Here is a 13,570-nt window from a genome sequence, read left to right as displayed (position 1 = left end):
CCTGGCTTTAGAAGAGTAGTTATTCAGTACCTCTGATGACCTCCGCAGACGTCCGATGCTTCGTCCGATGCTTCTTTATCTGAAATACCTTCAATGCCACTGGTTTGTGTTTGTACACGGCTCTGTAAATAATGGTGCCGCTTCCCCCTTGTCCCAGAATATTTGTGTTCTCCTCTGAGTACTCCATATCTCCAATATCAAGAAACAGCCTAAAGTAGCACACAAACACAAGATAAAATGTCAGATATACAACAACTATATGTTCCCAATCATTTGTATGGTACAAGGAGATAAAAGAAGTTTACGGTATATGAACAATACATGCAAACAATATAAAGGTAAATAGGCTTATGGCGCCATTCTTAATCTACGTATTGATGCAAACTGAAACTTGATGTGTTACCTGGATGGAAAATCTGTCATGAAAATCTCCGGGACAAGTTCCTGTAAAGGAGCAGGGTCCTCGGGGTGATTGGGGCACTCGAGATAGTCCTTGTCTACAGCCGCTAGCACGCAGTCCTCCATATTGAAGTAATAAGGCTCCTTCACTTCTTTTTCCCCTTCATGATGATGTTGATGGGAGGTGCAGAAGTTGCAGGGAACATACTGCTCCATCAACAGGCTCCCGTCACTCTCCGTAGCAGTCAGGGCTGAAAAGTACAAGGCAGACATAGGTCGATGAACAATAAAACAATAGAGGTTTCCCTGTGAAATGTACGTTGAAGAATAACCTCCGACAGAAGCAAAGAACACTAGTGGCAAACAAGACCTCACAGGGACACTTACACCATAAATGCGTATAACAAATGCTGCCAAGCCTTTCATTACTCGGAAAGCAAAATTACCTGGAAACCACTGATCAATCAGGGAGTTGACGTGGTCCGTGATGAATGCCATGGCGGAGAAATCTCGGGCTTCTGATTGACAAATAATCTTTATGCCTCCGCTCTTCTTCTTCTTCCAGTTAACATCAGATGATTCAACGCTGAGGAGGATGGAAAACAAATATATGACAGATATAGGACTTCTATTACTACACTACTACATATTGGAAGATCATCTGGAAAATCAGAATACAGTACTGCTAAAGGCGTATGTAATGTTACCTTCTTTGTAGTGCCGATTTCTCCCTACCTCAAGTAACCACCCTCAAAAGTGACCATCAGCCCCTCCTGCCAGTAGATGGTCTGGTTCCGCTTCACCCGGAAGGTGCTGCACCGGTTCCGCTGGTTGCCTGTGAAGCTGTACACTGCTGACTTCCTGTTGCGGGGCCTTATATTTTTTTTGTTCTCAAATAGCTGTTAAAAGAAAATTAAATAAACTATACAGTATATAAGAAAGCCATGACTGTAAATCAAAATCACACAAACTGTCCTCTGTCTTTAATACCTTCCAGTAATGGCTATTTTCCGTTTTTTTCCTCGTAACCATACGAGGGCTTTTTTTTTGCAGGACGAGCTTTCAGTGGAACCATTCATTTTATTATGTGATGTATTAGAAAGTGAGAAAAGAAGTTCCAAGTGCAGCGAAATAGTGAAAAAAGAAGGGAATCTGTCATCAGCTTTCTGCTACCTCATCTGAGAGCAGCAAAATGTAGAAAAAGAGACCCTGAATCCAACAATGTACCACGTAGTTTACTGGGTGCAGATGTAGCATGTAGCAGAGCTCAGAAAGCTAACTTCCCGATATCAGATTCTCCAAGTACATTTCTATAAACATTGATCTGTTAATCACAGCAGGGGGTGTGCTGGACTAGCTGACCTACTTTGGCAATGATTATCTCCGGAAGCTAAAACAAACATTGCAGGTAAACAACTGCACACCATGTAAAAAAAAAAAAAAGAGACTATCGCTATCTATGTGTTAACCCCTTCCTCATGCTGACTTCAGATTAAATAGCAAAAACCTGTTGATAGATTCTCCTTAACAGGTTAAAGGCAGATGATGGCTGAATATCACAGTCATCATCTGCCAGGAAAGATGCGGGCTCAGCTTGCGAGCCCGTGTCTATTAGTAAGCCAGCATGACGTAACAGTAGATTATATGTTAGTAAAATGGTTAAAGACTTCCTTTCAATGGGTTTATTTTTTTTAAACTTAGTACCTCCTTTCATTGCCCCTGCTCCACTGATTCTGGAACAGTTAAGTCCGGATTAGAATAAACATATTTTCGGCCCATGTGCACAATGGATAGCACACTTAATAATGTAAGTGAATGGGCTAGTTCAGATAAGCTTTTCGCCATATGAACCAAGTGCCTGTATAAAAAATGCTATCCGAAAACCTCCATACATCTTAGACAATAGTGGGCTGAACCAACCAAAAGCGGGCCTCACGACTCTCCCCAGTGAGATGTCAGGGAAGAGAAGGATCCGACAAGTCTGATTTCCAACAACTGATCCTTTTCTTCTCTCGATGATCAGCGTCTAGTAGAATCTGGCAGAATCTAATAACACCGGAGCGGAGCGATCGGCCGAACTGACTGTTCCTGTGTATGGAGAAATAGCTGCAGACCAAACGATTTTTTGGTGGTCCGGTTTTTATTTTGTATGGGGGGCTTAGTGTGTATGACCTACAACTATCTAATGTGCATAGCTGTTGTGTGGCTACTTATCTAAACTGATAGTTTTCTGTAATCTCGGAGTGCAGAGTGAGAATTGTTCGTTTATTGGCTTAGGGTACCGTCACACTTTAGCGACGCTCCAGCGATCCCACCAGCGATCTGACCTGGTCAGGATCGCTGGTGCGTCGCTACATGGTTGCAGGTGAGCTGTCAATCAGGCAGATCTCACCAGCGACCAGTGACCAGCCCCCAGCCAGCAGCAATGCGTGGAAGCGATGCTGCGCTTGGTAACTAAGGTAAATATCGGGTAACCAAGCAAAGCGCTTCACTTGGTTACCCGATATTTACCTTGGTTACCAGCGCACACTGATTAGCGCTGGCTCCCTGCACTCCTAGCCAGAGTACACATCGGGTTAATAAGCAAACCGCTTTTCTTGGTTACCCGATGTGTACTCTGGCTACGTGTGCAGGGAGCAGGGAGCCGGCACTGGCAGCCTGAGAGCGGCGGACGCTAGTAACCAAGGTAAATATCGGGTAACCAAGCAATGGGCTTCGCTTGGTTACCTGATATTTACCTTGGTTACAGCTTACCGCAGGCTGCCAGACGCCGGCTCCCTGCACATTCAGATCGTTGCTCTCTCGCTGTCAAATACAGCGATGTGTGCTTCACAGCGGGAGAGCAACGAGCATAAAATGAACCAGAACTGTGTGTAACGAGCAGCGATTTCACAGCAGGGGCCAGGTCGCTGCTCAGTGTCACACACAGCGAGATCGCTAATGAGGTCACTGCTGCGTCACAAAAAACGTGACTCAGCAGCGATCTCGCTATGTGAGAAGTACCCCTTAGAACATGACGGCATTCTTACCTGAAGATCCATCTCTGACAAGCTGATCAACATCCGAGCAATGAATCTCTGCCAGAATCCTACAGGAACAAAACTCATCTTGAACACCCTCTGAACAGTGTTTCCAGTGGGCTGCTGTAAGGAGTGGATATCCAGGCCTGGCTTGGTTGGCAGGAGGTGGGGTAGTAGGTAACTGTAGGATACAAAGAAACGCAAGGAGACTATAATATATACAACTGACGGATTACAAAACATAACTAAGGAAACGTATGTTACCAACTACTTCTGGGATTATGGAAATAATTTTATTGGTGCAATCCTTTTTGTTCCACTGTGTCTAATAAGTTCAGACTGCCATATTTCCCAGTTCATATAGGACTGCAGTGTCTGGACTGACCACAGGTCTCTTGACCTGAATTTACAGCCTCCTACATGTACCCATGGTCAGACCAGATATTGTGATATAGCAACCATGAAATATGGCCGTCTGCATCCAAGCAAAAGAAGGGAATTTTGTTTACTTACCGTAAATTCCTTTTCTTCTAGCTCCAATTGGGAGACCCAGACAATTGGGTGTATAGCTATTGCCTCTGGAGGCCACACAAAGTATTACACTTAAAAGTGTAAGGCCCCTCCCCTTCTGGCTATACACCCCCAGTGGGATCACTGGCTCACCAGTTTTAGTGCCAAAGCAAGAAGGAGGAAAGCCAATAACTGGTTTAAAGACCAATTCAATCCGAGGAAACATCGGAGAACTGAACCATACCACATGAACAACATGTGTACCCGAAAAAACAGAAAAACCCCGAGAAAACAGGGCGGGTGCTGGGTCTCCCAATTGGAGCTAGAAGAAAAGGAATTTACGGTAAGTAAACAAAATTCCCTTCTTCTTTGTCGCTCCATTGGGAGACCCAGACAATTGGGATGTCCAAAAGCAATCCCTGGGTGGGTAAAAGAATACCTCATGATAGGGCCGTCAAACGGCCCTCTCCTACAGGTGGCCAACCGCCGCCTGAATGACTTATCTACCTAGGCTGGCGTCTGCCGAAGCGTAGGTATGCATCTGATAATGCTTGGTAAAAGTAAGTAGACTCGACCAGGTGGGTGCCTGACACACCTGCTGAGCCGTAGCCTGGTGCCGTAATGCCCAGGATGCACCCACGGCTCTGGTAGAATGGGCCTTCGGCCTTGAGAGAACCAGAAGCCCAGTAGAACTGTAGGTTTCAAGAATTGGTTCCTCGAGCCCCCGAGCAAGGGTGGATCTGGAAGCTTGCGACTGTTTACGCCGACCAGCGACAAGGACAAAGAGTGCATCCGGGTGGCGCAGGAGCGCCATGCGGGAAGTAGAACCTGAGTGCTCTCACCAGAACCAACAGATGCAAATCTTTCTGAAATTGATGGACTGGACGAGGACACAAAGAAGGTGAGGTGATATCCTGATTGATATGAAAATGGGATACCACCTTAGGGAGAAATTCCGGAACCGGACGCAGAACTACCCTGTCCTGGTGAAGGACCAGGAAGGGAGTTTGTATGAGAGCGTTGCTAGCTCGGAAACTCTCCTAAGAGACGAGACCGTTACTAGAAGGCCACTTCCCGTGAAAAACGGGAAGGGAGACATCCTTCAAAGGCTCGAAAGGCGGCATCTGGAGAGCAATTAGAACCTTGTTCAGATCTCAGGGCTCTAACGGCCGCTTGTACGGAGTGCTGAGAAGACAAACTCCCCGTAGGAACGTGCGTACCTGAGGAAGTCGTCGTTTCTGAAAAAATACAGATAGCGCTGAGACTTGTCCCTAAAGGGAACTGAGCGACAACCCATTTTCCTACCTAGATTGCAGGAAGGAAGGAAACATAGACGATGCAACCGGCCAGGGAGAAACACCCTGCGCCGAGCACCGAGATAAGAACATCTTCCACGTCCTGTGGTCAATCTTGGCGGACGTTGGTATGCTAGCCTGTCTCATGGTGGCAACCACGTCCTGAGGTAATCCTGACGACAGTAGGTTCCAGGACTCAATGCCACACCATCCGGTTGAGGGCCGTAGAATTCAAATGGAAGAATGGCCCTTGAGACAGCCAGTCTGATTGGTCTGGTAGTGCCCCCGGTTAGCCTACCGTGAGGCACCACAGAACCGAGTACCACAACATCCTCGGCCAATTTGTAGCGACGAGGATGGCGCGGCCGCAGTCGGTCTTGATCTAGCGCAGTACTCTGGGCAACAATGCCAGAGGTGGCACCTAAGGTAGCTGGAACTGCGACCAATGCTGAACTAAGGCGTTTGCCGCCAGAGCTCGATGATTGTGAAACCGTGCCATGAAGCTGGCACATTGTTGTTGTGCCGTGACGCCATTAGATCGACGTCCGGCCTCTGTCAGCGGCGCCAGATCTCCTGAAACCCGTCCGGGTGAGGAGACCATACTCTTTCGGCCACACCTCAGCGACTTAGGAAGTCAGCTTCCTAGTTTCCACACTTGGGATGTGAATTGTGGATATGGTGGATGCCGTGTCTTCCACCCACATCAGAACCTGCCGGACTTCCTGGAAGGCTTGCCGGTTGCGCGTTCTTCCTTGGTGGTTGATGTATGCCACCGCTGTGGAGCTGTCCGACTGAAGTCGGATATGCTTGCTTTCCAGCCGCTGTTGGAAGGATTGTAGGGCAAGATACACTGCTCTGTGTTCAAGAACATTGATCTGAAGAGTGGACTCTTGCTGAGTCCACGTACCCTGAGCGCTGTAGTGGAGAAAAACTGCTCCCCACCCTGATAGACTCGCCTCTGTCGTAACTATCGCCCAGGACGGGGATAGGAAGGACCTTCTTTTTGACCAAGAGGTGAGAAGAAGCCACCACCGAAGAGATTCCTTGGCCGCCTGAGAAAGAACGACGACTCTGTTGAGGAACGTCGACTCCTCGTCCCATTGGCGGAGAATGTCCCATTGTAGTGGACGCAGTAAAACTGCGCGAAAGGAACTGCCTCCATTGCTACCATCTTACGTAGGAAGTGCATGAGGCGTCTCAATGTGTGCGACTGGTTCTTAAAGAAGAGCTTGCAGCCCGTAGTGAATGCTGTTTGTCTAGCGGCAGCTTCACTATCGCTGCGAGAGTAAGAAACTCTATGCCTAGATATGTTATCGATAGGGTCGGGGTCGGATCTGACTTTAAAAAGTTGATGATCCACCCAAAACTCTAGAGAGTCTCCAGCGCAACGTTCGGGCAGTGTTGGCATGTTTCCTAAGAGAGTGCCTTGACAAGTAGATCGTCTAAATACGGGACCACAGAGTGACCCTGAGAGTGCAGGACTGTGACTACTGCTGCCCTGACCTTGGCGAAGACCAGTTGGACTGTCGCTAGCCGGACGGTAGAGCTACGAACAGAGGGTGTTCGTGTCCTATAACGAAGCGTAGAAACGCTAGTGCTCTGGATCAATCGGCACGTGTGGATAAGCATCCTTGATGCCTAATGATGCTAGGAAATATCCTTGGGACCTTGAGGCGATGACATGGCGGAGGGATTCCATCCGGAACCGCCTGGTGTCCACGAGCTTGCTGAGCATTTTTAGATCCAGAACGGGACGGAACGGCCCGTTGTTATAGGTACCGCAAAGAATTTGGGGTAAAAACCGTGACCTTGTTCCTGAAGAGGAACGGGGGTCATCACTCTTTCTGCCTGTAGAGTGCACCCTGTTTGCAGAAGAGCAGCGGCCCGGCCGGGAGGTGGAGAAATTCTGAAGAATCGAGTTGGAGGACGAGAAGTAAGCTCTATCCTGTACCCGTGAGACAGAATGTCTCACACTCAATGGTCATTGACCTATGGCCGCTAAATATCGCCAAGGCGGGAGAGCCTGCTACCGACCGAGGCCGCAAGTCATGAGGAAGCCGCCTTGGAAGCGGGTTTTCAGACTGTCGCTTTTTTGGGCGAGACTGAGCCCGCTAAGAATCTTAGCTCCTCTGATCCTTTTGAGTCCACATTGGACGAGGAAAAATGGGACCTGCCCGAGCCTCGAAAAGGCCGAAAACCCCGACTGCCTCTTGCTCTGTTGGGGTTTGTTGTGTCCGGGCTGAGGAAAGGATGAATCCTTACCCCTGGACTGTTTGATGGTTACATCCAACGCTCACCAAACAGTCGGTCAGCAGAAAAAGGCAACTGGTTAGGCAACCTTTTTTGGAAGCAGACCAGGCTCTGCTTAAAAACACGGAGTAGCGGAGGCTACCGCCGCACGGTTCGCAGAGTCCAGGACAACCTGAATCGCGTAAGAAACAAATGCAGACATTTGAGAGGTTAAGGATGCCACCTGCGGCACAGATGTACGTGTAACCGTGTCAATCTGTGTAAGACAAGCTGAAATAGCTTGGAGTGCCCCAAGGGAGAGAATGTCGGAGCCAACGGTGCGCCGACAGCCTCATAGATGGCTTTCGACCAGAAATCCATCTGTCTGTCAGTGGTATCTTTGAGTTTGCAGTTCCATCTCCCACTGCAACTATGGATCTAGTTACAAGCCTGGAGATTGGAGGATGCCGCTCGGGACATTGGGTCCAGTCCTTGACCAAGTCAGGGGACAGGGATAACGTGTATCCTAAGCCGTTTGGAGAAGCGCATATCTGGATAAGCGTGGTGTTCCTGGACTGCCTCTCTGAAGGCAGAGTGGTCCAGAAAAATACGTGAAGCTGACTCCTCCACTGGAGGAGCTGTGAGAAATAACCGACATTCTATAGATGGACGCAATAAGATTATTTACTATGGCGTCACAATCAGGTGTATCCAGATTGAGAGCGGTCTCAGGATCAGAATCCTGAGCCGCTACTTCCGCCTCATTACACAGCGAGTCCTTCTGTTAGGACCCTGACGAAACCGAGGCCGCTCATAGCGAGCCCGCTTAGGCTGTCTGGGACTGACGTCCGTGCAGAGCCGTGACTCTGGGATGCGTGTGACATTCCCGGAGCTGTTAGTTATTCACACTGAGGGGGGCCATGGATCAATGATTCAACAGTGCCCATATTGTGAGAGACATGTCCGGACTGCTAGGCTTCTAGTATCATAGCCATAGTCTCAGAAAAACTGTCAGTAAATACTGCAGACACCGTCCTCATCCCCTGGCCATTAGTGCATACAATGGGAGTCTATGTACCTGCCGGCCGTATAGCCGTACATGCTGTACCAGCTGTATAGAAAAACATGTGGTTCTGCACCTTTGTTTTACACAGAGAATATGCTGATAACTCCTCCGCATAATCCAGGAGGGTATATACAACGTGCGACCAAACAGTGCAATGTATATAGTACAAGCATATCTATAAGTGCACTTCTGCACTAGTGGGGTTAGCACCACAGGTGCTGCTTAACGCCTGTTACAGCGATTGTGTGACTATCAGAATGCCAGGGTCTTCCACACTTGTCTCTGTATCGTACAGAAACTGACACTAATGGCTGCCGGTGTCCTTGTAGAGAAGGAAGCCGTGGGCGTGCCTGAGAAAGTGCGGGAATCCGGATTCACAGTGCACACAGTGAGAGGGGTGGAGTATGCAAAACATACTCCAGCTCTCAGCTCTGCTCTATGCAGCGTCACGCCCCTACCCTGACTGTCAGGGCTGTGGGCGGTAACGAAGGGAGACTAGGCCCAGAAGCCGGGGACTCGAGTTAACAGCGCGGCCGCCGTAAAAGCGCGGGCCGCGCTGAAGTCCCCGGCGCACCACAAGTGCCAGCCGCGCCGCAGTTCCAGCGGCCGGCGCGACCGATTCATAGAAGTGGCCAGCGTCCCGCCCCTCTCCTGACTGGCAGGTCTGGGGGCGGGAACGAACGGAAGCAGGCCGCAAAAGCCGGGGACTCTAGTTATCAGCGCGGCCGCCGTAAAAGCGCGGGCCGCGCTGAAGTCCCCGGCGCACCACAAGTGCCAGCCGCGCCGCTGCCAGCGGCCGGCGCGACCGAATCCTGGAAGTGGCCAGCGTCCCGCCCCTCTCCTGACTGGCAGGTCTGGGGGCGGGAACGAACGGAAGCAGGCCGCAAAAGCCGGGGACTCTATTATCAGCGCGGCCGCCGTAAAAGCGCAGGCCGCGCTGAAGTCCCCGGCGCACTACAAGTGCCAGCCGCGCCGCAGTCCCAGCGGCCGGCGCGACCAATTCCCATAAGTGAGCCTGCTTCAGCAAAGCTGAATGAGGCCATGGCACAGGCGCCGCAGCGCTGATGTCCCCCGGCGCACTACAACACCCAGCATGCTGCGGTGTGAGCGCCAAATGCACGGGGACACAGAGTACCTTGAGGAAGCAGGGCCATGTCCCTGATGTACTCCGCTCCATCCAGCATCTTCTCCAGGGGCTGTAGATGGAGCACGGTCTCAGTGCCTGGAGACCGGTAAATCCCACTTCACCCAGAGCCCTGTAAAAAGGGATGGGGAAGGAATCAGCATGTGGGCTCCTGCCGCCGTACCCGCAATGGGTACCTCAACCTTACAAACACCTCCGACATACAGTGGGGTGAGAAGGGAGCATGCTGGGGACACTATATGTGTCCTCTTTTCTTCCATCCGACATAGTCAGCAGCTGCTGCTGACTAAAAAGTGGAGCTATGCGTGGATGTGTTGCCTCCTTCGCACAAAGCACAAAACTGGTGAGCCAGTGATCCCACTGGGGGTGTATAGCCAGAAGGGGAGGGGCCTTACACTTTTAAGTGTAATACTTTGTGTGGCCTCCAGAGGCAATAGCTATACACCCAATTGTCTGGGTCTCCCAATGGAGCGACAAAGAAATCAAAAATATAGTAACTGTGCAATACATCTTCACTAAGCATTTTTAGGCTATGTGCCCACGTGAGATTAAATCAGCGGATTTTTCAGATAAATCCGCAGATTTCAGCATGTACAGACACTCCCCATGTTATCCTATGGGACATGGGGAGTGCTGTGTCCATGCTGCGGATATGTGCGGCTGTGGATGTCCCACAGCCGCAGGTAATTGCAGGTCAATTCTTTCTGCGGAATTGCCTGCGGAAATCCCGGCTCTCCACAATGGAGATAGGGCCGGGACGTCCGCAGGTAATTCGCATGAATGTCCGCAGGTTTACCGCAGCTATTTTGCATATTTCGCATTTTGGATTCCAGCGATCAGCTGCGGGAAACCTGCGGCCGTACCTGCAGATATATCCACAGGTGTGAGCTCCCGTGGGCACATAGCCTTAATGCCCAGTCACACTAAACAACTTACCAGCGATCCCAACAACGATACAACCTGATAGGGATCGCTGGTAAGTTGCTAGGAGGTCGCTGGTGAGATGTCACACTAAGCGACGCTCCAGCGATCCCACCAGCAACCTGACCTGGCAGGGATCGCTGGAGCGTCGCTACACGGGTTGCTGGTGAGCTGTCAAACAGGCAGATCTCACCAGCAACCAGTGACCAGCCCCCAGCGCGGAGTGGAAGCGATGCTGCGCTTGGTAACTAAGGTAAATATCGGGTAACCAACCCGATATTTACCTTGGTTACCAGCGCACACCGCTTAGCGCTGGCTCCCTGCACACCTAGCCACAGTACACATCGGGTTAATTACCCGATGTGTACTCTGCTACGTGTGCAGGCAGCAGGAGACTGCTTCTGCGGACGCTGGTAACCACGGTAAACATCGGGTAATCAAGAAGCCCTTACCTTGGTTACCCGATATTTACCTTCGTTACCAGCGTCCGCCGCTCTCACACTGCCAGTGTCGACTCCCTGTTCCCTGCACTCCTAGCCACAGTACACATCGGGTTAATTACAGTCTCTCCTTTTATGTAATTGGAACTTTCTCACCCAATTTCCCGATGCCGCTCTCTTATATTCTGCTAGGTTCCAATTATTCTTTTTCTGGAGCCCAATTATGCTAAAACAAATCTCCCAACGCGTTTCCTCTTTAGACTCTTCAGGGGAGTCACTTATGTGGCGTTCTCAAACATGGTCCACACATCTCTGGACCCAAATCTATAACATGCACATGACAGCGGCGGCGGTGCTTATCGCTCTGACTGAGCTCTGCCACATAAGTGACTCCCCTGAAGAGTTTAAAGATGAAACGCGTTGGGAGATTTGTTTTGGCATAATTGGCCTCCAGAAAAAGAATGATTGGAACCTAACAGAATATAAGAGAGTGACACCTGGAAATTGGGTGAGAAAGTTCCAGTTTCATAAAAGGAGAGACGGATTAAGGATTCTCTGAGTAATTGCTAGTAAGTAAGTGGTGTTATTGTTTATGGTTTGGTAATTCATCCCTACTGTCCAATGGATCTTGGAGACAGAGGGACCAAACTAATTATACATGTTGTTATATGTTTTAATTCATAAGGGTCACTATAGTGACCTTTTTAAGGTAATTTATTAAAAGTTAAATTTTAGGAGTTATTATTCCAAAATTTTCCTTTGTCGATATTTATGAATTTTTTGTGGACAGTACACAGAAGCTAATATTAACAATCTACATTTAGTACAAAGTAACAGTTATTTTTCTGCTAAAATATTTTGACGTCAGAAGTGGAATTTTGCTGGTGTTGCCGTCCACCATCTTTTCCCGAACATCCAGATAAAGGGTTGTTCTTGGTTTGGCGTGCTGTCCCTGGTTTGGAGTTAAGGCTGCAGCATCAGAATACATCCAGTGGAGATTGCCAGCGAATATCCCTACCTGATACACAGATAAAGACATGCCAACTTACTACCGTGTTTCCTCTAGCCCTACCAGGATTTTGGGGAGTTTTTGGATTAGGCTTGAAATATAAGCCTTAGGGTACCTTCACACTTTAGCGAGCAGCAGCGATCTGACCTGGTCAGGATCGCTGCTGCATCGCTACATGGTCGCTGGTGAGCTGTCAAACAGGCAGATCTCACCAGTGACCAGCCCCCAGCCAGCAGCGACGTGCAAGCGACGCTGCGCTAGCACGGAGCCGGCGTCTGGAAGCTGTGGACACTGGTAACTAAGGTAAGCATCGGGTATGGTTACCCGATGTTTACCTTAGTTACCAGCTCACACCGCTTAACTTAGCGTGTGCAGGGAGCAGGACCCGGGACTGGTAGCATGAGAGCTGCGGAGGCTGGTAACGAAGGTAAATATCGGGTAACCACCTTGGTTACCCGATGTTTACCTTGGTTACAGCTTACCGCAGGCTGTCAGACGCCGGCTCCTGCTCCCTGCACATTCAGGATTGTTGCTCTCTCGCTGTCGCACACAGCGATGTGTGCTTATCAGCGGGAGAGCAACAATAAAAAAACGAACCAGCACTGTGTGTAACGAGCAGCGATCTCACAGCAGGGGCCAGATCGCTGCTCAGTGTCACACACAGCGAGATCGCTAATGAGGTCACAAAAAAGTGACTCAGTAGCGATCTCGCTGTGTGTGAAGTACCCCTTACTCCAAAAAAAAAAACAAAAAAAAAAAACAGCCCTAGTTGTGCACTCAAAGTAACAGTATGTACAGTACAGACCAAAAGTTTGGACACACCTTCTCATTCAAAGAGTTTTCTTTATTGCCATGACTCTAAAAATTGTAGATTCACAATGAAGGCATCAAAACTATGAATTAAAACATGTGGAATGAAATACTTAAAGTGTGAAACAACTGAAAATATGTCTTATATTCTAGGTTCTTCAAAGTAGCCACCTTTTGCTTTCATTACTACTTTGCACACTCTTGGCATTCTCTTGATGAGCTTCAAGAAGTAGTCACCGGAAATGGTCTTCCAACAGCCTTGAAGGAGTTCCCAGAGATGCTTAGCACTTGTTCGCCCTTTTGTCTTCACTCTGCGGTCCAGCTCACCCCAAACCATCTCGATTGGGTTCAGGTCTGGTGACTGTGGAGGCCAGGTCAGCTGGCGTAGCACCCCATCAGTCTCCTTCTTAGTCAAATAGCCCTTACACAGCCTGGAGGTGTGTTTGGACTATCATTTATTTTTCAACAGGACAATGACCCCAACTAAACGCAAACCGGATGGAATAGCATGCCACTGCAAGATGCTGTGGTAGCCATGCTGGTTCAGTACGCCTTCAATTTTTAATAAATCCCCAACAGTGTCACCAGCAAAGCACCCCCACACCATCACACCTCCTCCTCCATGCTTCACGGTGGGAACCAGGCATGTAGAGTCCATCCGTTCACCTTTTCTACAAAGACACGGTGGTTGGATCCAAATTTGGACTCATCAGATCAAAGCACAGAT

General features: G+C 49.3%; 1 protein-coding gene across 4 annotated transcripts in view; it reads right to left on the bottom strand.

Annotated features, from left to right (window-relative positions):
• Positions 1-13,570, bottom strand: part of LRRK1 (leucine rich repeat kinase 1) — a 171,360-nt gene that overhangs the window by 63,095 nt on the left and 94,695 nt on the right. For all 4 annotated transcript variants that reach the window (XM_075346006.1, XM_075346009.1, XM_075346007.1 and 1 more), the window contains exons 20-24: positions 3,429-3,600; positions 1,135-1,298; positions 846-985; positions 404-650; positions 31-209 (exon numbers count right to left, since the gene is read on the bottom strand). In XM_075346006.1, the coding sequence (XP_075202121.1) occupies positions 31-209; positions 404-650; positions 846-985; positions 1,135-1,298; positions 3,429-3,600 (902 nt within the window). The remainder of the gene's footprint in view (positions 1-30; positions 210-403; positions 651-845; positions 986-1,134; positions 1,299-3,428; positions 3,601-13,570) is intronic.

This window comes from Anomaloglossus baeobatrachus, chromosome 4 (genome assembly GCF_048569485.1).
Source record: "Anomaloglossus baeobatrachus isolate aAnoBae1 chromosome 4, aAnoBae1.hap1, whole genome shotgun sequence".
Taxonomy (NCBI): Eukaryota; Metazoa; Chordata; class Amphibia; order Anura; family Aromobatidae; genus Anomaloglossus; species Anomaloglossus baeobatrachus.
This window is presented reverse-complemented; position numbering and strand designations above follow the sequence as displayed.